This window comes from Dendrobates tinctorius, unplaced genomic scaffold, assembly GCF_039654945.1.
Source record: "Dendrobates tinctorius isolate UK_male_01 unplaced genomic scaffold, ASM3965494v1 ptg000043l, whole genome shotgun sequence".
Taxonomy (NCBI): Eukaryota; Metazoa; Chordata; class Amphibia; order Anura; family Dendrobatidae; genus Dendrobates; species Dendrobates tinctorius.
This window is the reverse complement of record NW_027361711.1, coordinates 2,057,941-2,084,146: the sequence shown is the minus strand read 5'-3', so window position 1 is coordinate 2,084,146 and position 26,206 is coordinate 2,057,941. Positions and strand designations below refer to the sequence as shown.

The 26,206-nt window shown below is 42.4% G+C and overlaps 1 protein-coding gene across 2 annotated transcripts in view; it reads right to left on the bottom strand.

Moving 5' to 3' along the window:
* Positions 1-26,206, bottom strand: part of NT5DC3 (5'-nucleotidase domain containing 3) — a 96,726-nt gene that overhangs the window by 21,192 nt on the left and 49,328 nt on the right. For both annotated transcript variants that reach the window (XM_073575157.1, XM_073575158.1), the window contains exons 5-9: positions 22,605-22,695; positions 14,554-14,691; positions 13,470-13,530; positions 6,319-6,421; positions 2,036-2,137 (exon numbers count right to left, since the gene is read on the bottom strand). In XM_073575157.1, coding sequence (XP_073431258.1) covers positions 2,036-2,137; positions 6,319-6,421; positions 13,470-13,530; positions 14,554-14,691; positions 22,605-22,695 — 495 coding nt within the window. The remainder of the gene's footprint in view (positions 1-2,035; positions 2,138-6,318; positions 6,422-13,469; positions 13,531-14,553; positions 14,692-22,604; positions 22,696-26,206) is intronic.

Sequence of the window (26,206 nt, the reverse complement as noted above, 5' to 3'; positions counted from 1 at the left end):
CAGAGCCCTATTCTTGGGATCAGAGGGTGAGAAAGATGGGATGGGGGGTTGGGGTAAAGGCAGTGTTTGGATTCCTAGCAAGGGGGATGTTATTTCTTAGTCAATAGACAGGGGACAACGTTCAAACTTTGCAAAACCCATTTATTAAAGTGTACATGATGCAACAATGAGTAATGGCTGGATACTGTACTTCTGTGATCTGGTGACAATACTTTAGCTTTACAACCAGTCTAAAGTAGCAAATATTTTGTTGAGCAATCTAGCGATTTATTTTTTTTATGATTATAATATAATACACATATATACTGTATTATACACATATACGCACACTGGCTAGGCCACTCCAGGACCGTTAAATGCTTCTTATGAAGCCACTCCTTAGCTGCCCTGGCTGTGTGTATTGAGTCATTGTCATGCTGTGAGACTCAGCCAGGACCCATCTTCAATTCTCTTACTGAGGGAAGGAGGATGTTGGACAAAATCTCGCAATACATGACCCCATCCATCCTCCCTTCAATACAGTGCAGTCATCCTGTCCCCTTGGCAGAAAACAACCCCCAAAGTATGAAGTTTCCCCCACCATGCGTTATGGTTGGGACAGTGTTCTTCAGGTTGTACTCGTCCTTCTTCCTCTAAACACGGCGAGTGGAGTTGATACCAAAAAGTTCTATTTGGTCTTATCTGACCACATGACCTTCTGCCATGCCTCCTTCTGGATCATTCAGATGGTCATTGGCAAACTTTAAATGGGCCTGGACATGTGCTAGCGTGAGCTTGGGGACCCTGCGTGCCTGGCATAATTTTAATTCATGACAGCATAGTGTGTTACTAATGGTAATGTTTGAGACTGTAGTCCCAGCTCTCTTCAGTTCATTGACCAGGTCCCCCATGTAGTTCTTGGATGATTCCAGACCCTTATCAGATTTCTTCCATTTTCTAATTGTGCAAACAATCGTTGCCTTCTCACCAAGCAGTTTGCCTATTGTCCTGTAGCCCATCCCAGTCTTGTGCAGGTGTACAATTTTGTCCTTGGAGTCCTTAGACAGCTCTTTGGTCTTGGCCACGGTGGAGAGGTTGGAATGTTATTGATTATGTGGACATGCGTCTTTTATACAGGTAATGAGTTCAAACAGGTGCAATTAATACAGCTAATGAGTGCAAAGTAGGAGGGCTTCTTAAAGAAAAACAGGTCTGTGAGATCCAGAATTTTTACTGGTTGGTAGGTGGTAAAATACCTACTTCATGCAATACAATCATACAATGGGATTTTACGGTTTGCATGGTGGGCTGCATTCACAAGAGCTAGGTCTTTAATATTTACAAAATCAGATTTTGACAGTATATACTGTATATTGAGACACCCTTAATTTTAAGGTCAGACACATTTGACATAAAAAAATATATACATCTTTCCATAGATTATTTCAATTTTATTAACTAAAAGGTCACCAAAGTCTGCAATCTTCACTCAAATTTTTCTCTTCTGGGATGGTCTCTCCTAGTAGTTTAGGCTGGATGTTAGGGGGCGTGTGTATCCAGGGTGCTTGATGTCAGCACGATCTTATGTATCAGCACAGCTTTGCGCGTCAGAAAAGCTTCTATTCTGCAATCAACTCCTCTTCATGTGCTTTCTTGTTTATCATCCCTTTCTGAGGTTTCCAACATCTTCACTTTTGATAACTGCATACAACCCTAACCTTCCTAATACTAAGAGAAGGTGGGAGCAGAGTGACATCAGAAGAGCAGATGTATTTTTTAACATTTTTACAAAGCACACATAAACTCCATTAGAAGTGTTCTACCATTTTTTTTTCCATTGAAGAGGACTTTAAAATTGTTGCTCAACTTTGGATTTACCAAACAATTACCAAAAAAAAAAAAAAAGTACCAAGCCTTAAATGATACCTTCCTTTTCTAGAAATGAAACGTTTGCTTTTCTTTTATGTTAAACTAGCAAGAACTGAGGAAATAAGGTGGATTTATGAAGGTTAGTCAGCCAAGTGAAAAGTGAGGAAAATCTGCATGAAATATTTACCTTCTTTTATCATTGAAAAAGTTTGGCTTATCAGCTTGAACAATTACAACATCAAAAAGATCCCTCCAATCCTTCCCCACAATGAAATTCATTCCCTTGTCCCTGAAGAGAAATTATACAATTATACAAGTTTATTTATTTGAACAATACCAGAAGACATGATATAAATTTAGAAAGTTACACTCAATGGTGCAAAGAAGCCCCAGAACCCGGGGAAATTACCAACTCCATAATAAATAGTAAAGAAGGAGAACAAAGGAGTGTATTGGTAAAAAAGGTATTTCTATTGTTAAACATGCATAAAATTATTATCACACAGCAATATACAAGGAATATAGAAAAGTGCACAAGAGTGGAAAAGGAGGGACACCAGTGCCAACTGTCCAGCCCCACACATGTAAATGAATAAAAGTAGGCAGAGAGCCACTCAATGTGGTAAATGATATGAGTATGGGAAAGTAACCCAAACACGTTTGTAAACCAAGAGCGACACTTACCAGTGAAAGTGGTAGATAGGAGGAACTAGGTCGAATCATATAAAGTTCCCAACGCACGTTTCACTTGTTGATACTTGCTTTCTCAAGGGGATGTGCAAGATTCAAAGTCTCAAGGACCTTAAAATATCATTGGTGGCCCGTCACATGGTACATATCAACCAATGAAATCAGCTCTCTCAGTGCAAGCGTGCTGTAACCGCCAGGTCCTGCATTAGTAGGAAGCATCAGACATCACCACGCATGCGTGGGGGGGGGGGTGAACAAAGGTTTCAAATCCCCAGTCATGTGGGTTTGAAGTGACGGGTGATAATCTTCAGGTCAAAGGGATCTGCCTAAGGATGAGGCAAATCTTTTCTTCTGAAGACAAATTTTTCTCTCGTTCTGCTGACCTTAAAACATGATTTTAGACACGCGGTTATAACTGCAGAAACATTAGACGTGGTTTTGAATGGGCCAGAAGGACACCAAGAAATGATCTCTTATATTCAACTAGGAGAAAAAAGAAAGGGGGAGTTGAAGGGGATAGGGTGAGATTTATTACAACTTATAGTCATGAATGGACTAATGTGAGACATTCTTACTAGGCATTGGTCCATGTTGACGACCGAGCCCTCCCTGGGTTCCATTTTGGGCAATTTCCCCATTTATGACCACAAAGAGATCACAGAATTTGGGTAACCTGCTAGTCAGGAGTCACTACACCCCTCCTATAAACAAAAATTCATTCAGCACTAGGGGTCCCCTTTTGGGATGTTACCAGTGTGGCCACTGTTTCACCTACGCGAATGTCCTACGGAGCTCCACTTTTGAATCATCAGATGGTTCAACCAAGTTTGAAATCAGACAGCATATCTCCTGTGGCACTACAAATGTCATGTTATGCAACGTGTGGTTGCTCTCTGATGTATATAGGTTTAACATCTAGGGAGTTCCGTGTCCGTGAACACGTTAGGGACATCTGCGCGGCCAAGGCAGTGGCAGGTCCCTCTGACCTGAAGACCATCCCCCGTCACTTCAAACTTTACCATGATTGTGACCCGGGATCCTTTTTGGTAAAGGGGATCAAAAGATTACATCTGGGCATAAGAGGCGGCAATTACAAAAAACTCCTGGCGCAACGAGAAGCCAGTTGGATTGTTCGTCTTAATACCATAGCTCCTAGAGAACTGAATGAGTATCTTAGTTTTTCTTCATTCCTGTGATTAGAAGAATTTTTTTCTGCAATGTTTTCCCTCTAGGGATTGCTACTTTTTCCATCCTCCTCCTATTTTGTTTGGATTTCGGAACCCTTATAATAATTTTTATGTTTATTTTATTCATCTTCATTTTTTGGTTGTTTACCATTATTTCTCAGTTTCTTATAGTGTTTCAAGTCATCACTGACCTGAACTGTATCGTACTTTCCAACACTGGATCAATTCATATCATCCAGAAAGATCTTCTCATTGAATGCATCGATATATTTATCATTATTACTATATCTTGTACATGTGATCTCCTGTTTAATGGAATTCTGTGACTTAAGACCTATTACATGATGGCGTTGCGCATTCGTGCTGCTTGCCTGCCTTCTCCTGTGTTGGTGTAGCGTCATCTGTACCTCACACGCATGACTTGGGGGGGGATTTGTAACCTTTTTCACCCCCCCACACATGTGTGGTGATGTCTAACGCTTCCTACAAACGCAGGACCTGGCGGTTACCGCGCATGTGTTGAGAGAGCTGATTTCATTGGTTGATATGTACCATGTGACCGGTCATGTAACCGGCCACCAATGATATTTTAAAGTCCTTGAGACTTTGAATCTTGCACATCCCCTTGAGAAAGCAAGTATCAACAAGCGAAACGCAAATTGGGGACTTTATAGGATCCGACCTAGTTCCTCCTATCTACCACTTTCACTGGTAAGCGTCGCTCTTGGTTTTACAAACGTGTTTGGGTTACTTTACATACTCATATCATTTACCACATTGAGAGGTTCTCTGCCTACTTTTATTCATTTACATGTGTGGGGCTGACAGTTGGCACCGGTGTCCCTCCTTTTCCACTCTTGTGCACGTTACTATATTCCTTGTATATTGCTGTGTGATATTTTTATACATGTTTAACAATAAAAATACCTTTCATACCAATACACTCCTTTGTTCTCCTCCTTTACTAAAGTTTATTTATTTGTACAGGAAAGATGTATATCTTTGTACCATGTTAGCAAGTAGATAGAAAAATACCATCTCTTCAGTTGTTCTGCTTCACATCACTTGTCTTAGGCCGGTTTCACATTTGCATTTCAGGGCGCAGCGACGACCTGCGCATGACCAGCGCCAAACGCAACCTGTTGTAATTTGGTTGCGCTCGGCACACCGTCAGGACGCATGCGCCGCCAAGCGCATACTGCGCACGGCCTGCGTCCCCAGTGATAAAGATAGGGGAAGCAGGACGCATGCAGCGTCATGCGCCGATAGGCGGAGCTACCAGCGGAGGCGCAGCAGGGGGTGGGGCTTAGTGGCTGCGCCCTGAAACGCAAATGTGAAACCGGCCTTATCTATTGCATTTTTTCTGTGCTGTATTGTGCATAAATATGTGACTCTTCAGATTTTGTATTAGTCTATGCCTGAAGAAGAGACCTGAGTAGTCTCGAAAGCTTGCAATGTGTTACCATCTTTTCAGTTATTTGTACACACCAACCTTGCAAGTTACTAGCATTTGCTAAAGAGATTTGTAAAATTATAAACATTTGAGCCACAGAGCCCGAGTGATTCTATTTGTCATCAGGAAAATGAATCATTTTTCCTCATGTTGGCAAAATACAGCTGTATGAATCCAGCCTGAGGTGTGCTGTCTGTAGGTGCGGGTCTCCTGACCCTATGTGCAAAAGAAAAAAAAAAAACACATGGCACTCATCATCCCTTGAAGAATCTTTTATTCAACAAAAATTAAAACATAGATGCAGGAGAGTTGTGAACACGCAATGGACGACGGCCGTTTCACTCCTTCCTGAGCTTCAATGGGACCTCACATGTTCACAACTCTCCTGCATCCATGTTTTCACCCCTTGAAGCATCTTTTATTCAACAAAGATGAAGAGTGCCACCTTTCTTTTTCACATTCTGGATTGACTTCATCCCTAGTGTATGATGAAAAAACACAAGTCCACAAGTAACAGGACGTTGAGGCGGACCCAATGAGATATGGTACCAGAATCGTCACCATTTCCCTCACATATTCCCATCAAGCTGTCGAGTTCTAGACAGGAGAGATGTGAATCTGGCCTTAGATATGTTTAATGCGTGCAGTGTCCATACAGTTAGTGTACAGAGCGAAGGTAAAAAAGTCAGATACAGCCATAGTTTATTGGGCTCTTAACCCCCTAGTGAAGGCCACCATACCGGTGTGGTGGCAGTGTGCTTAATACACAATTTCTTAAATACAGTTTGTCAAGAATGACATTGGCATTTAAAATGCTTCAACATGGTGGCCAATATTTCTGACAGCTATCAGCAACCGGGGCAATGCAATCGTGGGGCACTAATCAGTTGCCATGGCCATTGGGTTTTCTGAATGTCTCCATGCCTGCTATGTTAGACCTCCTATGAAACTCAGCCTCACAGGAGACAAATTAAAGAAAAAAAAAAAAACAACATTTGGCATAATTGCATGCATAATCACTTGACCTAATAAAATATTTATTAATGCAGTGAAAGCCAAAAGCGAGATAAAATTGAAACACCAGAATTTGTTAAAAGAAGAAATAATAGTAATTCAGTACCAGATGTGCCAACTACTTACACAAAGCTACTGGGGCTATTTGTAATGAGAAACATCTTTTTTCCATGATTTGCCAACTTTGCCAAGACTGCTCGCGTTTTCTCACCATAGCAAATATATCGCTCTAGAATAAAATAAACAGATTTACTCAATACTACTAAAACATTCTGACAGTCTGAAAAAAGATTTAGAAACTAAAAAACACGTACATTCCTTTAGAAGATCTATCACAATTCTGGAGCACTGAAGTATAAACACACACGATGTGAATATATTCTCCCAAATGTCGGTTGTACTATTAATATGACTACCCTGCCCAGCCTTATAAATTATGTATATGGAGAAGATTTCTTCATATGCTGCCAGCTATTGTGATTGACCAATGACCCACACACAGAAAAAAACAAAACACACACCACAACCACACACTCCCTAACAATTTAGGTAAAAACCCAGTGTTACAAGACCTCCTTGCCACAACCAGCTCACATGGTTTATAACGGTTATAAATCAGTCGGTTATATTGTTCACCTGCCCGCTTGAGGTTTCGTAGCAGATTGGCACTGCAATCCTAATCTGTCCGCACACTGGTTTCTAAAGTCTTCTGTTGCCTTCCTCACACTTAAGGGAATCTGGACGTGTTCCAGCTATTACTATGGTCATACAAGTAATAGAATGGTCAACATAGTCTTACCTGTATGCCTCATAGCTGCAGTCTAGTTGTGGAGAAATAGGAGTTTTAAGTTAATGATTTCTTCCAGGCTTCCTGAGCATGCTGTGCCTGGAAGAAATCTCTACCTCCTGACGTCATTATACTACCACCCCCTCCCATGCACATCCCACTACCCTGTGATGTGAAGCTGTGGCGCCATAATCCCGTGCCCGACACTGTTTTGGGTACCTTATCTGACCTTCTACGGGCAGTGTTTTCATCCTGATTCTGCGCAGGCGAGTCACTGCTACTGCGCAGTAGCACTGCACCCTTAGATGAATTGCTTGAGAGATGTAGTTTGTAAAATGGGGTCACTTATGGGAGTTGCGGGGGGAATATCTGCTGTTCTAGCACCTCCAAAGCTCTTTCAGTAGGTCATGGCACCCGCGAACCGTAACAGTAAAATCTGCACTAAATAATGGCGCTCCTTCCCTTTTGAGTTTTGCACTGTGCCTCAAAAGTACTGTAGTTCCCAAATGCATGTAGGGTATTGGAATACTTAGGAGAAATTGAACAACAAACTGGAGAGGTCCAGTTAATCCTATTAGCCCTTATAAAAATTAAAAATGTAATTGTTCCCTCTTCACCGCCCAATGGTATAAATTTCTGTCAGGCACATGTGGGGTCAACATGCTCACTGCAACCCTAGGAGAATTAATTGAAAGGTGTAGTTCACAAACTACCTCCAATATGGCGCTTCTTCCCTTCTGAGATTTCCACTGTGCCTCAAAAGTAGACCACATATGGGGTATTTGTGTACTCAAGAGAAATTGCATAACAAATTATATGGTACAATTTCTCCTGTTACCCTTGTGAGAATTAAAAAAAAAAAAAAAATTGGGAATAAAAGAACATTTTTTGTGGGGAAAGTTTTTTTTTTTTTTTTCACAGCCCAACATTATAAACTTCTGTGAACCCTTGGGGGTTCAAGGTGCTCAACACACATCTAGATACATTCCTTGATGGCCAAAAGTTCAACCTTTGCCACATTAGACCAGAACACATTTTACTACATGCTTTTGTCAGACTTGATTTAGATTTTAGCAAAATAGACGGGCTTGGATGTTTTTCTTTGTAAGAAAAGGCTTGTGTCTTGCTGTCCTACCCCACAGGCCAGACATATGAAGTACACTACCGTTCAAATGTTTAGGGTCACTTAGAAATTTCCTTATTTTTTAAAGAAAAGCACAGTTTTTTCCAGTGAAGCTAACATTAAATGATTCAGAAATACACTCTATACATTGTTAATGTGGTAAATGACTATTCTAGCTGTAAACATTTGGTTTGTAATGCAATGTCTTAATAGGTGTATAGAGACCCATTTCCAACAACCATCACTCCAGTGTTCTTATGGTACTTTGTGTTTGCTAACTGTGTAATAAAGCTAATGGATAGCTAGAATACCCTTGTGAAAGTATGTTAGCACATCTGAAAACAGTTTGGCTGATTAGAAAAGCTATAAACCTGACCTTTCTTTGAGCTAGTTTAGAATCTGGAGCCTTAAATTTGTTGGTTCCATTAAACTCTCAAAATGGCCAGAAAAAGAGAACTTTCATGTGAAACTCGACAGGCTATTCCATGCGAGAAATTGCCCAGAAACTGACGATTTCCCACAATGGTGTGTATTACTCCCTTCAGACAAGAGCACAAACAGGCTCTAACCAGAGTAGAAAGAAAAGTGGGAGGCGCCGCTGCACAACTGAGCAACAAGACAAGTATATTATAGTCAAAACCACATTCAAGAAGAATGTGAAGGTGCTTCACAGGAATTTTTGTAAAGTGGAAAAAAAAAAATTTAACATTTAACTTTTTTTTCCCAAAAATATTACTTCTGATCCATTTTTTTTTTTTTTTTTTTTTACAAGGGTAACAGGAAAAAAAAAGGACCACAAAATTTGTTGTGTAATAAGTGAGTCTGGGAGGGTGTCGCAATTATTCACCATACATAAGGTATAAAAGGACTCCTGTGTGGATGAAAAAGGCTGCTGTGAGAATGGATTACAGGTGTCCGAGGTGTATGATGGATGAGGCCGATATGCTGCATATGCTATGGTCCTGTCCCTGATTCCAGGCATTCTGGATAGTGGTCTTGAATTTGATAGAGAGAGTGGTGAAAATAAATATTACTCGAGACCCACTGACGTGTATTTTAGAGCATGTAGACGGGGTAGCGACGGATGAATGGGCCAGACTGGCGATAGCCAAAATGCTATATGTTGCAAGGGAGACTATTAAATTACATTGGTTGGATGAAGATCCTCCTACTAGAAAGGAATTTGTGAGTCAATTTTGTGATACTTATGGAGCGGAGTATGTATATGAAGAGAGGCAAAATGAATCGCTATGAGGATATATGGGGGGGGGGTTGGTTGGACTTTCCTGGGTTAGCCTCTCGGGAACTCAAAGACAGGATATTAGGATTATAGACCTGTGTGCGGCATTGTATTATATGGACAAGGATCGTGTAAGCGTGACGAGGGGGGGGGGTTCTTAGTTTCTAATGGGGGGGGGATTTTCTTGTATTACTAAAAATGTAAGAAAAGTAATATTGTTGATATACATTGCTCAAAGAAAAAGGGAACACTTAAAAACAACAGAATATAACTCCAAGTAAATCAAACTTCTGTGAAATCAAACTGTCCACTTAGGAAGCAACACTGATTGACAACCAATCTCACATACTGTTGTGCAAATGGAATAAACAGATGGAAATTATTGGCAATTATCAAGACACCCTCAATAAAGGAGTGGTTCTGCAGGTGGGGACCACAGACCACTTGTCAGTACCAATGCTTTCTGGCTGATGTTTTGGTCACTTTTGAATGTTGTTTGTGTTTTCACACTCGTGGTAGCATGAGACGGACTCTACAACCCACACAAGTGGCTCAGGTAGTGCAGCTAATCCAAGATAGCACATCAATGCGAGCTCTGGCAAGAAGGTTTGCTGTGTCTGTCAACGTAGTGTCCAGAGGCACTACCAGGAGACAGGCCAGTACACCAGGACAAGTGGTGGGGGCTGTAGCAGGGCAACAATCCAGCAGTAGGACAGCTACCTCAGCCTTTGTGCAATTTGAAACTGGAGGAGCACTGCCAGAGCCCTGCAAAATGACCTCCAGCAGGCCACAAATGTGCATGTGTCTGCACAAACTGTTAGAAACCGACTCCATGAGGATGGTCTGAGGGCCCGACGTCTACAGATGGGGGTTGTGCTCACAGCCCAACACCGTGCAGGACACTTGGCATTTGCCACAGAACACCAGGATTGGCAAATTTGCCACTGGCGCCCTGAGCTCTTCACAGATGAAGCAGGTTCACACTGAGCACATGTGACAGAGTCTGGAGACACCGTGGAGAGTGATCTGCTGCCTGAAACATCCTTCAGTATTACTGGTTTGGCAGTGGGTCAGTAATGGTTTGGGGTGGCATTTCTCTGGAGGGCCGCACAGCCCTCCAAGTGCTCGCCAGAGGTAGCCTGACTGCCATTAGGTACCGAGATGAGATCCTCAGTCTCTTTGTGAGACCATATGCTGGTGCGGTTGGCCCTGGGTGTTAGGAATCTGTGTCCTGCCATACATATGCAGAGATCCAGATCCTCACATTTGTCTCCAGAGGCTAAGTCCTTTCAGCCAACTTCTGAGCATGCTCGTGGAATGAGTTCCCATTGGAGTTCAGGAGTCAGGTGCTCAGGTCCTGCTCCTGATTCCATTGGTTCAGCTCAGGGCTCTGGAGATTTCCGGCAGGTCCCGTACGCTATAAAAAGTGCGCATGGCTGTTCCGCCATGCGCTAGTATTTTCATACTGCTGATGTATGTATGGTGATGGATGCTTGGTCTGGTGACTGACTTATTATGAAACCCCTTCCCTCTGATATTACGATTGTGTGAGTGATTGGGCAGCCGCCAGTAGCAGCGCCAGCGTGCCTAGCTCCATGTTAGTCAGCAGCTTAGAGTCTGCATTGCGCCAGCCGTTTGCAGCGTCTTGCCTGCGGCTCTCGCCGCACTGCAGTTGCAGCCTATACCCGCGTCCGCAGTTGCGACGCCTCGTGTCTTATCAAACGGTAGGTCTAGAGGGAGTAGTCCTGCCTGCCTAAGGCTACTTCTGTGACTGTAAATACCGTGACACTTTCGCTGAGACTCTGAGTCTAAAAACAGACTCAGCGTTATTACACATGTATGTATGCTTGCAGCTCTGTGGGTGAAACAGAGCTTGTCTATGCTTGCAGCTCTGGGAGTGCAACAGAGCTTGTCTTTGTGTTTGCAGCTCTGTGAGAAAAACTGAGCTCGCTCCAGCATTACTTTATATATCATATGTCTTTATGCTTGCAGCTCTGTGTGTGCAACAGAGCTTGTTTTCTGCATCTGGGTCTCGTCCAAATCCTGTGCACTTCACCGCCTGATAGCTCTGCAACCATCTAGCAGCGGTTTCTCCAACTACCGCACGGTGGACCCCGAGCGTTGAACGCACTTTATTTATAATTTTATTTAGTGCGTTCCACCGCTCATAACACTGGGTTCCTCCTAATGCAGGACAATGCCAGACCTCATGCGGCTGGAGTGTGTCAGCAGTTCCTGCAAGATGAAGGCATTTAAGCTATGGACTAGCCCACCCGTTCCCCAGACCTGAATCCAATTGAGCACATCTGGGACATCAACATCATGTCTCGCTCCATCCACCAACGTCACGTTGCACCACAGACTGTCCAGGAGTTGGTGGATGCTTTAGTCCAGGTCTGGGAGGAGATCCCTCAGGAGACCATCCACCACCTCAGCAGGAGCATGCCCAGGCTTTGTGCAGTAGGGAGGTCATACGGGCACCTGGAGGCCACACACAGTACTGAGCATCTTTTCCTTGTCATGAGGCATTTCCACTGAAGTTGGATCAGCCTGTAATTTAAGTTTCCACTTTGATTTTGAGTATCATTCCAAATCCAGAACTCCATGGGATATTCATTTTGATTTACATTGATAAATTGTTATGTTTTTCGAACAGTGCCAATACTTTTGTCCACCCTCTTTTTTATGTTTGGTGTGGAATTCTATCCAATTTGGCTTTAGGACAATTCTTTTTGTGTTTTTTCATTTAAGACAAATTAAATGAAGATAATAATACCAAAGAATTTGTGTATGCAATCATTTTCAGGAAGAAACTGAGTATTATCTGACAGAACTGCAGGGGTGTCAATACTTTTGGCCACAACTGTAACTACATTTTTCATCGGGTCGCCATGATAACAATCGGGACCGTGGTCACGCCAGGGGGTTTCTGATTCAAAGGCAGAGGAGCTGTCTGTACTCTGCCTGCTCCTAGAATGCTGCAATCACAGCATTTTGGGGGTTAAAGTGCCAGGAGTAATGTGTGACTGCTCCTGGCACTTCGTGCTGGGTGTCAGATGTCAGAATCAGCTGACAGCCGATGGCGATAACCCATGCACCCCCCTCATATGCACGGGCGATTGCGATGATGCAATATTCCATCCCTGGTCAAATAGGCCCAGGTCACGTGGACGGATAACTATGTCTAATTTCAGAAAGGGGTTAAATTTGATGGGCTAAATCTGAACACAAACATTCCTATTTACAAGAGGGCGATCACACTTATGCAGCCACATTTAGTTTTTTGTTTAATAACCCCCTCAACCCCAAAACTATTTAAGTTTGCTATCAATTAATTTATACAGACTATAGGGGACATTAAAAGGTACAAAAAGTCCTGAAATTATTTATTAAGCCTCATTTACATCCGTGTTTAAGCACGTATTTGATCCGAAACACTGACACCGGTACCATCTTTTCAGTGTGTGGTCAGGGAGTCCCATTTCCCCCGCCCCGCCATCAGTGCGTTTCACAAATGCATAAATTACAAAGCTTCTCCTATACTTTGCAATGTCAAATACGGACAGCGCACGGATGCTATCAGTGTTTCACGGACCCGTAGGCTTGTATTGGAAGTTTTCATCCGTGATACCAAAGAAAAATCAGACGTCTCCATGAGTTTTGCATAGACACAAGTTTTGAAAAAATGCGCACATGTGAATAGCATCATAGATTATAAAGGATACAAGTTCTGTCTTTTTTCCAGGGATAGAACTCATACGTGCAACACGAACGTCAGAGTGAGGCCCTAGTATGACAAAAACCTGCCATTTTAACTGGGGTATGTAACCTTTTCTATCCACTGTAAATGACAGCTTTACTTACATATTAAAGTTTGAGCTTCAGCTTAAAAGGATTTGTGTCAGGTCTCAACTGAAAACTGGAACTGTATAAAGGTTCACTCTACAGGGCTTTCATAACAGCCATAAAGATGTATAATCTCCTTTCTGAGCCTAATAAAACACTGTGCAGTCAAGCAGAATCTAGCAAAGCTGATCCACTGCTTCACAAGCAATCCACTACATTTTTACAGATCAGCAATTCACGTGCCTGGTCTCAACAAGCGAATTGATGTAGGCCTTACTTACCAATGTCAGCCTCCACAGCTCTGTACAGCAGGCCTTTCACATGGACATCTCGTATCGCATCCTGCCCAAAGAAACAGCTAAAATGTAACAAAGGTTAAATCTCCATAGCGTCGCTATTTGGAATGTGACCTTGTCCTGTAAGAAATTCCACACTCATGAAGGTCTATTGATGTACAGCATATGAATGGTCACTGGTGCAGTGATTAAGTGTAATTTCTGGGCCTATAATAACGGCTGGTTTAATCAAACGCCCAAAACTTCACTGGAACAAAGCTTTACTAGAGACTCATGTGTCAGAATCAGGATCTGCGACACCACCCGGGCAAGTGCCGGGATCCTGGACAAACGGGAGGCCCCACTCGCTGTGGAAAACACCGGCACTTGACGTGTGGGGCCCGTGATTTGGGGGGAGGCGCATCGTACCATCAACTGTTTTGGCATCTTGGATGTAGGTACAGCTGAAAACAAATGAAGGGAGCATCAGCTGACGCTCCCTCTCCCATCATTCCCCCTCTGCGCCTGAACTCTGACATCTTTGCGCAGAGGGTACGATGAGGTCACTACAGCTGTGCTACTTGGCATAGAGGATGCGAAGGTCAGAAAAACTCTGAGGAGACCAGAACACAGGGAGATCAAGGACAGGTGAACATTTGATTACTTAATTTTTATGCATGGAGTATTATGTGGGGCACATTAAACTGTATGGAGGACAATGTGGAGCCCATAATACTTAAAAAAGGCCCACTGAGACTTGCCTGGGGCCCATGAACAATTGGAGCCAGCCCTAGTCATAATTCCCATATACCTACTAATATTTAAAATATATTATATCTTTGGTATTTGTGATGCACACTTGTGTTCAGGTATGCACTTGCACTGCTATAGCCGACATATGTATAGCAGAGTTACATGTATAGCAAGGGGGTTTCATACCTGGTTCTCTCATACTCTGATCTTATTAAAAAATCAGATAAATGTATGATAAAAAATTTAATCCAAGCATTAATAAAGACGTGTATTTTCTTAATTCAGTTACTCGCCATTGAATCTTTTTCTGCGTTCTAATGCCGGATTTATTACATACCTTTACATCTTTATATAAATGCACAGGCTCATAATCAATGTTGTTTTTCAGGAAATAATCATTAACACAGGACAGCAGAGTCATCTCTGGTAGCGAGAATATGTCCATAAATTGCTTCAAGGTGTTCCCTTCGGAGCTCTGCAAAGGAAAATAGAAGGAAAGGCAAAGCAGTACATTAGTGATCACACCCCAAAAATATGAACGGCGCCAAGTAGGTACTAAATACTAGATAGTGACAATATAAGAGAAGATCAATATCAGTTCTAGTTCTCATGCACATGGCCTTTGTGGTCTACAAAGCATTTCATTTTTCTGTTGGCTATCTATGAACAGCTGAGGCAATTAAAAGGCATTGCTGTTAAAAAAAAAAATAATTTAAAGCAAGTCCGTCAGCCATTATAAACTAAGCACATAGAAGCTTTATTGCCAGAAGGTTCTAAAAAGGGGAAGAAAATACTACACCTTTGAAAAAAGTACTCCATTGAGAGAAAAATAAAAATTAAATGTACACGCCTTCATAAAAATAAGTTAGCATGGATCATGCTGTTTGTAATCCTCGGAGTACCTGCAATTCACTGTGACACTAGAGCTGCTCCTCCTTGTTACCTTACAGATCAGGGAGTTTGGCCTGCTCCCGGCTTCTAGTAGCCAGCCCCCTGATAATAGAAATCCAAATAGCTCCTGGTGGTGCCTATGGAAAGGAGTTACATATAGGTGAAGAACTCCTGGAACTAACCCACAACATGAATCTTGATTCTTTTAGCCGAATCTGTATGATCATTTCAGCTCCTCACGAGCTTTCAACAGCAATGACTTCGTGCAAAACAGGATCTCAACATACAGTGAATTCCCTCTAAGTGACATTAGAAAATCATCAGTGATAATTAAACATCTGAGCAACCAATAGCAAATCACAATATTACATTCAGTATTAAATACAAAGATAAAAGCAATATACAAAAGCATATACACAGATAAGCCTTCATATATAAGGAAAGGTAAAACTAACGAAAACTCCATCCAAATATTATCAAGTCATACCAGTTGAAACTAGACGTTTATATACACTACAGTATATAAAGACACATATGCATGTTTTCCTCAATATCTGACATGAAATCAGAATAAATCTTTCCTGTTTTACGTCAATTAGGATTACCATAATTATTAATATTTACCAAATGCCAGAATAATGAGAGAATGTTTGAAGGCATTTTTGTTACTTACTGCAAAGTCAAAAGTTTACATACACTAATATTACTATGCCGTTAAACAATTCTGGACTGCCCATATGATGATTTGATGTGTTTGGAAGCTGCTGAATGGTTTTTGGTAACATCCGAGTTAATTAGAGACACACCTGTAGATGTATTTTAATGCCCACCTGAAACACACTGTTTCTTTGTGTAGAATCTTGGGAAAGTCTAAAGAAATCAGCCAAGACGTCAGGAAGAGAATTGTGGACTTGCGCAAGTCTGGCTCATCCTTGGGTACAATTTCAAGATACCTGAAGGTGCCTAGTTCATCTGTACAAACGAGATGGGAATGTTCAGCTATCATACAGCTCAGGAAAGAGAAGGCTTCTGTGTCTTAGAGATGAACGTTCTTTGGTCCGACATATGCACATCAACCCAAGGACAAAAGCAAAAGACCTTGTGAAGATGATGGCGGAAGGCAGCAAGATTGTGTCAATATCCACAGTGAAATGAGTACTGTATCAACATGGGCTGAAAGGCCACTCTTCCAGGAAAAAGCCATTACACGAAGAGAAACATAAAATAAGCCAGATTAGGATTTGCAAATGCACACAGGAACAAAGACCTTAAATTTTGGAGACATGTCCTGTGGTATAATGAAACTAAAATTGAACTTTTTGGGCATAATGACCATTGTTACATTTGGAGGAAAAAGGGAGACGCTTTGAAGCCTAAGAACACCATCCCAAATGTGAAACATGGGGGTGGCAGCATCATGTTGTGGGTTCGTTTTGCTCATGAGAAAGGGTGCTGTGACACCTGAAAAGCGTTGATAACGCAACTTTTTATCCGTACTATGCTGAATTTTATCCTCTATTTTTGCAAAAATCTGAGTGAATTAAGAATTGCTTTTTCACTTCATCATTGAGCTGGATTTTCTCTTCACTGGAATTTTATACGCCAAGACACAGCGGTTCCGTGCTCTGAGTCTCATGATGTCCTGATCGGTGAGCTGGATTGTTTTATATGGGTTTGTTTTGCTACAGGAGGTACTGGTGCACTTCACAAAATAGATGGCATCATGAGAAAAGTGTGTGGCAATACTGAAGCAACATCTCAAGCCATCAGCCAGGAAGTTAAAGATTGGATGGAAATAGGTCTTCCAAATGGACAATGGCCCAAAGCATACTGCCAAAATGGTAACAAAGTCAATGTTTTGGAGTGACCATCTCCAAGCCCCGATCTCAATCCTATTGAAAATTTATGGGCAAAGCTGAAAAGGCAGGAGTGAGCAAGGCGACCTACAAACCTGGATCAGTTACACCAGTTTTGTCAGGAGGAACTGGCCCAAATTCCGACCAATTATTGTGAGAAGTTTGTGGAAGGATATCCCAAACGTTTGGCCCAAATCATTCAGTTAAACGTGCAAGGGTACCAAATTAATTTCTCTCACATTATTCTGGCATTTGGCAAAGAATTATGGTAATCCTAATTGACCTAAAACGAGAAAGGTTTATTCTGATTTCACGTCAAATATTGATAAAAACACATTTGTATTTAGTGCATGTAAACGTCTAGTTTCAACTGTACATAGATCTGAAGAATTATGAGCATAGTAGATCACATTGCATAATGTATGAGCTTCCAACATAAAACATTCACCATCTAGAGCAGAGGTCTCAAACATGCGACCCACCTGCGGCCCACAGTGCACCACATGTCTCACGCTCAGGGACGTATTTTCCCACTAGGCACTTGAGGGCACGTGCCTAGGGCGGGACGGTACCTGAGCAAGGTTTTTTTTTTTTTCAAGTAAGTCCGGGTTCGGACCCTCCCCTCTTGAAGAAATCATACTCACCTCCTTCAGCGGTGCCTGCAGCTCCGATGGTCTCCGGCACCGGTATCTTCTTCCTGTGTGAGTGGTCACGTGGTACCGCTCATTACAGTAATGAATATGGACGCCACTCCACTCCCATAGGCGTGGCGTCCATATTCATAACCTTAATGAGCGGTACCATGTGACCGCTCACACAGGAAAATACCGGCGCCTGGAGGGGTAAACAACATGCAGGGACTGCGCGAGGACTCAGGTGAGCCGCTGCCCAGCCATGCATACAAGGGGGGGGGGGGAGATGAGAATGAGCCCAGCCAAGTATGTAAGGGGGGGGGGGGATGAGCCCAGCCATGCACACAAGGATGGGGGATGAGCCCAGCCATGCATACAAGGGGGGTATGAGCCCGGCCATGCATACAAGGGGGGGGGGATGGGCAGAGCCATGGATACAAGGGGGGGAATGAGCCCAGCCATGTATACAAAGGGGGGGGGTGAGCCCAGCAATGGATACAAGGGGGGGGATGAGCACAGCCATGCATACAAGGGGGGGATGAGCACAGCCATGCATACAATAATTTTGTACTGTATTAAGTTTGAAAGGAATGCGGCCCGCCAGCTTAATTTTTTTTTTTTTATGTGCGGTCCATTTACTCTGCAGAGTTTGAGACCCCTGATCTAGAGAAAACTTGCGTGGGAAAAGAAAATTGCACGGGAGCCCACGCAAGTTTTTTCCGTGAATTAATCCTTTAATTTAACACCTACAGCTCTAAAATTACACACACACACACACCACTAAGGCTGGTTTCACATTTGCGCTTTTGTGCGCAGCGCATCGTGCGCACCCATGCGCATGCGCACTGCGCACCTATGTTTAACATGACGTGCGCATGGTCTTGCGCACACTTGCGTTTTCGTGCGCATGCGGTTTTTTGTCTTTTGCACCAGGCGCGCCAGACGCAACATGTTGCATTTTTTGGTGCGCCCTGTCTCGGCAAAAAAACGCATGCGCACGCTTGCGCACGGAATGCGCAAAAACAACACATTGAAGCCTATGGGAACGCATGCGTGCGCATGGTCTTGCGCACGGTTGCGTTTTTTTGTGCATGCGTTTTTGAGTGAAACAAGTCTAGAATGTTCTCTAGACAATGGAAAAAATGTCACACCTAAAAACGCATGTGCATAAAAAAACGCAAACGCATGCAAAAACGCATGTAAAACGCAAGCAACGCTGCGTTTTTTTGACGCATCAGCGTGCGCATGACGTTAAAAAAACCGCGCGTTTGTTTTGCGTTTTTCTTTGCGTTTTTTATGTGCACGATGCGCTGCGCAAAAAAACGCTAATGTGAAACTAGCCTAACATTACAGTATTAGTGAGGAACATATATAAATCTAACGGATATGCCATGGTTTACTGTATGTAAACCATGTCTCATATCCTGTCGGGTTCTGTAATTTTACAGATGCCGACAATTGAATTATTGTCTATTTTGCCACCTACCTCTGTGTATATATATATATATATGCACACACACACATACACACACACACACACACACACACACACCCATACACATATAGACAAACACACACAGACGTCTCACTGACCGAATCTGAAGAAAAAAAAAATGCACAGGAATTTTACAGAATTAATTTGCATGTTATTGAATGAAATATGTATTTGATATTATAGAAAAAGAGAATATTTGGCAATATTTGTTTGCAATTACAGAGGTCAGCCGATTCCTGTAGTTCTTGATCAGGTTTGCACACACTGCAGAAGGGATTTTGGCTCACTCCGCCATACAGATCTTTCAGGTTGTCCCTCGGTAACGTTGAGTTTCAGCTCCCTCCAAAGATTTTCTGGGTTCAGGTCTGGAGACTGGCTAGGCCACAACAGAGTCTTAAAATGTTTCTTATGAAGCTACTCCCTAGTTGCTCCTCTGGCTGTGTGTTTTGAGTCATTGTCATGTTAGAAGACGCACCCATGTTCAGTGCTTACTGAGGGAAGCAGGTTGCTGGCCAAAATCTCAATACATGATCACATCAATCCTCTCTTCAATACTGTGAAGTCACACGGTCCCCTTTTGCAGAAAAGCACCCACCAAAGTATGAGGTTTACCCCACCATGCTTCATGGTTGGGACAGTGTTCTTGGGTGTTGTACTCATCCTTCCTCCAAACACGGCAATACCAAAAAGTTCTATTTTGGTCTCATCTGACCACATGACCTTCTCCCATGCCGCCTCTGGATCATCCAGATGGTCATTGGCGAACTTTAAACAGGCCTGGACATGCGCTGGGGTGAGCAGGGGGAACCTTGCGAGCGCTGCAGGATTTTAATCCATGAAGGTGTAGTGTGTTACTACTGGTAATGTTTGAGACTGTGGTCCCAGTTTTATTCAAGTCTTTGACCAGGTCCTCCTGTGTACATCTGGACAGATTCCTGAACTTTCACAGAATCATATTTACCACAATAGGGGAGGTTGTGCATGAAGCCCCAGACCAAGGAAGATTGACATTCACCTTGAGTTTCTTCCATTTTCTAATTATTGAGCCAACAATTCTTCTCTTCTCACCAAGCTGCTTGCCTATTGTACTGTAGCCCATCTCACCCTTGTGCAGGTCTACAATTTTGCACATGCTGTCCTTAGACAGCTCCTTGGTCTTCGCCATGGCAGAAAGGTTGGAGTGTGTGGACAAGTAGCGAGTTCAAACAGGTGCAATTAATACAGGTAATGAGTGCAGAATAGGAGGGCTTCTTAAAGAAAAACAGGTCTGCGAAAGCCAGAATTCTTGCTGGTTGGTCGGTGATCAAATACCATATTTTTCTGCCCACTTTTTTCCTGAAATTTGGGAGGAAAGTGTGGGTGCGTCTTATGGTCGGAATTTAATGTGGGGAGGGGGCAGCGGCAGAGCGAGATCGCACGAGGCAGGAAAATGTTGCCGGCTGCAGTAATCCAGCGCTGGGGAAACCACATGGTCCCGATACTTAAAGTGAAGTGAATATTCATTAGCTGCTTCCCCGCCCACCTGTCAGCTGAACAGTGAGCAGCAAATGACAGACCCACATGGTTTCCCCAGTGCTGATTCCTGCAGCAGCTGGGGAGATCTGTGTCAGATGGAGGGGGCAGAAGCAGAGTGCAGCAGCAGGGATCGCATACCTGACAGGCAGCGGGCTGTGCTGATGATGCTGAATGCTCCTGTGGAGGACCTGTGGTGAGGTCTTGAAGAGGGCGGGCTGTAGCATCACATGACCGCACACAGCCCTGCCTCTTCATGATGTCATCACAGGTCCTGTAGACACCTCACTACAAACAGTGCACTACAAACAGTGCAGCCTGTGGTGAGGTCATAAGAGGGAGGGCTCTGTGCGGCCATGTGATGCTGCATTACCTCACCATAGCGTGGCTGGCTGGCTGCAGGACCTGCCCTGAGAACAGCCTGTACAAGAAAGAATTAATTAAAAGGTCAGGAATTACAGCACATAAAAATCACTGCCATCCTGTGGTGAACTATAATTCCCAGCATGCCATAGGATCTGCAGGACATGTTGGGAGTTATAGTTCGCCCATGGGATCTTAAAGCAGCACTCCAGTGTTATTTTTCAGTGCTGGAGTGGTGCTTTAAATTTAAGCCCTGTGCCCCCAATCTTCTGCCTCACCCTCCAGCCTGTTCACATAGAATTTTACAGACAGCACACTGGTCCCGCAGCACCATCTTCTACCTGTAGCTACCTGTAGCTTCCAAAATAATAACATACTATTATATATAATAGTATATTATTTATGCTACTAAATATATGCTACTAAATACAGCAAAAAGAAAAAAAAGGGTCATTTAATTTTTGCTAAATCTTTTCCATGTACGGGCAAACACATTATCCGAATTATCCGAATTCTAAACTTTGTACTAGTTCAATGTAACATGTAAGCCATTGTATATCCAGCTACGTCCAGGATCAACCTACCTTCTCTTGATATTGAGAAATTTTGATTTAGAAAGTCTACACATTATGCAAGGTGATTTACAATGCTCACAGTTCTTCAGATCTATACATGACTTGATAATATTTGATTTTTTATGTCACTTCCATGGAATTTACTATGCCGAGATAAGGTTTTTCACTATGTCATTGGTGCTGAAAGTTCGTGAAAAGCAGAAATGTTCATAAAGGTTCTGAATGAAATAATATAAATCTTGACTCTTCGCGAGTGTCGGGAGTTATTCATCTACAAGTGCCCTTTTAATGTCTATATGTCTGCAGCCTGAGATGATGGGGCAATGCCCGCTCAAGGCTTTTAGTAGAAACCAGCCCTCTAACAGCGAGCAGGCCGCACCACTTCATCCTCAGACCGCAGTGCAGGAGACATCAGGGGGCTGGCTGCTACAAGAAGCTGGAAGCAGGCTTTGCAACTCATCTCCGACTGCTATGAAGGCGACAAAGGGGCGGGGCTGCTATTAGAAGTCGGGAGCAGGCCACACCCCCTGATATGATGCAACGTCCCAGAAGGGAAGTAGGAGAGCAGTGGGCAGCGCTACACTGAATTGCCGATACGGTGAGGGTTACAAATACTATAAGTGTTAACCTTATAGTTTATGAAATCACCAGTGGGTGAGATGGGGGAGCGCAAAACCAGTGGGCAGCACCGAGTTTCTTAGCCTTACCAAGGATGCACCAAGCACTCCAAATAGAAGACTAGAGGTGTGATTGTTATAGGGGCTGTACCTCCTACAAGGCCATGTTCTTAGTTTATACTGTCAGTTTGGGCAGACAAACTTCCTTATTTGGGTTTGCAGAACGCTATGTGAAAGCACCCTGTCGGGTCATAAGTCCTGGATCTGGACGTATGCGCCGGCGAGGCCATAGGCTAATGGTGACGGCAGAACGAATGTGCGCTCTGATGAGCACCATTTTAGGAAATGTACGCCTGTAGGAGACTGGGACACAGAACGCAATGTGAACGCGCTCTTACTTTAATACAGATGTAGTTCTACAGAATTGAGTTTATTAGAAAAGCTCACCTTTCCATAAAAGTCACTCATCTGTTCCAGTGGTACATGGGAACCTTGATACATTTCAATGACCTCAGAATCTGGTACTACATCAAAACCTCTGAAAAACAGAGAAAATGGTGTTACCCACAGGATATCAGAATTGTTGGCAGCAGGAAGGAACAGGTTTTTTTTAGCCAAATCTCAAGCCAATTCCTGGAAGTTGACAGCTGTACATTAAATGCTGATTTTAGCAGAAATCAAGCTAATTGCCATTACAGTTTGCAATGGGAGTTGGTGGATAGTTTAGTGTATGTGGCAGTTTTGTAACATAAAGGTACCAAAAAAATAAACCTGATACTTTATGGAATGTACACACACTTCACTGAACAAAAATAAGAGTGAAAAAAAATTGAAAGTAGTAGCCTTACCATTTTCAATGAGGAAAAAAAAAAAAAAAGTCATTTTAGGCTAATGTCCACAGTATGTTCACATGATCATGTGGTCAGTCCTATGTAATACTAAAATTTTGGCTCAAGGACATTTCAGTACAAGCAGGTTACAAAACTTCAGCAAACGAAGCTTCTAGCTTGTCCACAAGTTCACTGATGATATTACGGTACACTGTACAGTAGTTTCTTGTTCATTAGGTTCAGCTTTTACAGCAGCCTCAAAGCTCAGTTGCAAAGTATGTAAAAATATTAAATAGAGGTGAGGAATTACCAGTTCTAATGGAAGCTAGCAGACACAGTGACCATGACCACTCTGAAGCTGCCCTACTGTACTATTGTCAGCCATGTTGCATATATAATCATGCAAATGTTCCGCTAATAGGAAATCCTTTTTTAACTACACTACTTAGGGTCATAACCATAATACTTGCATGCCACACTATTAATAACGGTAGAAGACCTTATAGTAAAAAAGATTTAATAAAAAATAAATTTTTTGGTAATATACAGATGCATCTTACAAAATTAGAATATCAGCAAAAAATTAATTTATTTCAGCTCCTCAGTACAAATAGTGAAACTCATATTATATTGAGTCATTACAAACAGAGTGATCTATTTCACGTGTTTAGTCTGTTAATGTTGATTATGGCTTACAGCCAATGAAAGCCCAAAAGTCATTATCTCAGTAAATTAGAATACTTTATAACACCAGCTTGAAAAATTATTTTAAAATCCGAAATGTTGGCCTACTGAAATGTATGTTCAGTAAATGCACTCAATACTTGGTTGGGGCTCCTTTCGCATCAATTACTGCATCAGTGTGGTGTGGCATGTAGGTGATCAGCCTGTGGCACTGCTGAGATGTTATGGAAGCCCAGGTTGCTTTGATAGCAGCCTTCAGCTCGTCTGCATTGTTGGGTCTGGTGTCTCTCATCTTCCTCTTGACAATACCCCATAGATTCTCTATGGGGTTAAGGTCAAGCAAGTTTGCTGGCCAATCAAGCACAGTGATACTGTTGTTTTTTAACCAGGTATTGGTACCTTTGGCAGTGTGGACAGGTGCCAAGTTCTGCTGGAGAATGAAATTTCCATCTCCAAAAAGCTTGTCGGCAGAGGGAAGCATGAAGTGCTCTAAAATTTCCTGATACAGGAAAGATGTATATCTTTGTACTGTGTTAGCCTGTAGATAGAAAAATATTAAGAATTGAGAGTTCTCAGTGGCTGATACCTTTTAATGGCTAACTGAAAAGATGGTAACAAATAGCAAGCTTTCAAGACTACTCTTTTATCTTTGGGGTCATCTCAAGGCAGTTGTCTATGCTGTGAAGATACGAGATGTGCAGCATCTGAAACAACGGATACTGGAAGCCTGTGCTAGCATTTCTTCTGTGGTGTTGCTATCATTGTGTCAAGAGTGGGAGAAGAGGGTTGCATTGACAATCCAACACAATGGGCAGCACTTTGAACACATTTTATAAGTGGTCATAAACTTGTAAATAACTCATGAAAGAATAAAGTTACGTTAAAACCAAGCACACCATTGTTTTTCTTGCACATGACCCTCTTCCCATTGGAAAAAATAAAGTTGAATCCAAAATGGCCACCTTCAAAATGGCCACCATGATCACCACCCATCTTGAAAAGTTTCCCCCTCCCATATACTAATGTGCCACAAACAGGAAGTTGATATCAACCATTCCCATTTTATTTAGGTGTATCCATATAAATGCCCCACTCTAATGTGCAAGGGGAAAACTACTTTAGCCCCAATTTTTTCATTTTCACTAAGGTAACAAGAGAAAATCTAACCCAAAATGTGTTATATGCCGTTACCCCATATGTGAGGGCAAACTACTGATCTAGGCTATTAATATCTGCCCTCAGTCATTGGCTTGCCCTCTCTGGCGGAGAAATTTTCACGTGAGCCCAAGCCAGTTTTTTCAGTGAATTAATCCTTTAATTTAACACCTACAGCTCCAAAATTTTACACACATACACTACTAACATTATTAAAAATATAACGGATATGCAATGGTTTACAGTATGTAAACCAGGTCTCATATCCTGTCGGGTTCTGTAATGATTTTACAGAAACCGACAATTGAATTATCGGCTATTCTGCTATCTACCGCTGTATGAAAAATAAATTTATATATAATATATTTTTTTTTCCACAAATATTTGAGGCTATGGACCCATTATATGTCCGTTTTGCAACCGGCGAGAAATTTGCGCCGTACAGATGCCATACGGATGTCACATGGATGCTTAGATGCGAGAAAATCGCATCCTCGCATTGCACACGGATGACATACGGATCACTGTTCAGGGAACATTTCTGCGATTCTCGTCCGTTTAAAAACGGACCGTATTTTTAGACGGTATGTGTGACTCCAGCCTCACATGGGAACTCCCTATAGTTCCACTGACAGATGACGGACCCGAGTGAGGGCTGGTTTTGTGCAGGATAAATTATGGTGTTTATTGGTAACATTTTAGGGTACGTAGTATTTTTCGATCGCTTCCAGAAGGCTTGGATCACATTGTTGTTTACTACACGGAGTACGTACGTCTGGGTTTCCATGTAAATTTCACAAAAAATACGATTCAGCCGAAACGCCCAATGAAACCACCCACAATGAGGCAGATGGAGACACTTCCTACTCAGTTTGGCATCTATTCCAATTGTATCCATCTTTTTTTAGACATGCACATACACTTGTGCGATAAAAACGACGCCTAAAATGATGGGACACCGTCGAAACACAGACAAGTCCAAAGTGACTCCATCTGCCTCATAAGTAAGTGGTTTTGTCTGAATGAGAGTTTTGGGTAAGTTACATGGAAACCCCGACGTAAGCGCACAGCAGAGAGGGAAGGATAAATATGAGCCTAGCCTTGTTCCGATTTTTGAGAGGTAGAATGAACAAATAGACAGCAGTACAAGAATGTTCACTGTGCGGTATAAGTGAACAGGTGGATTTTTTCTTCGGGTCAGTGCAATTACAGCAATACCACATTTAGATCGGGCTTTTCCTTCTTGTTTTAGTTTTTTCTTCCATCACAGTAAAAATGCCTTTTAATAAAATGTACAGTAGTTTTTTCCGTTGCCATATCTTGTGAGCTGTGTGAGGGATTGGTTTTTCCGGGACAAGTTGCAGTTTTTTTGTACTATTT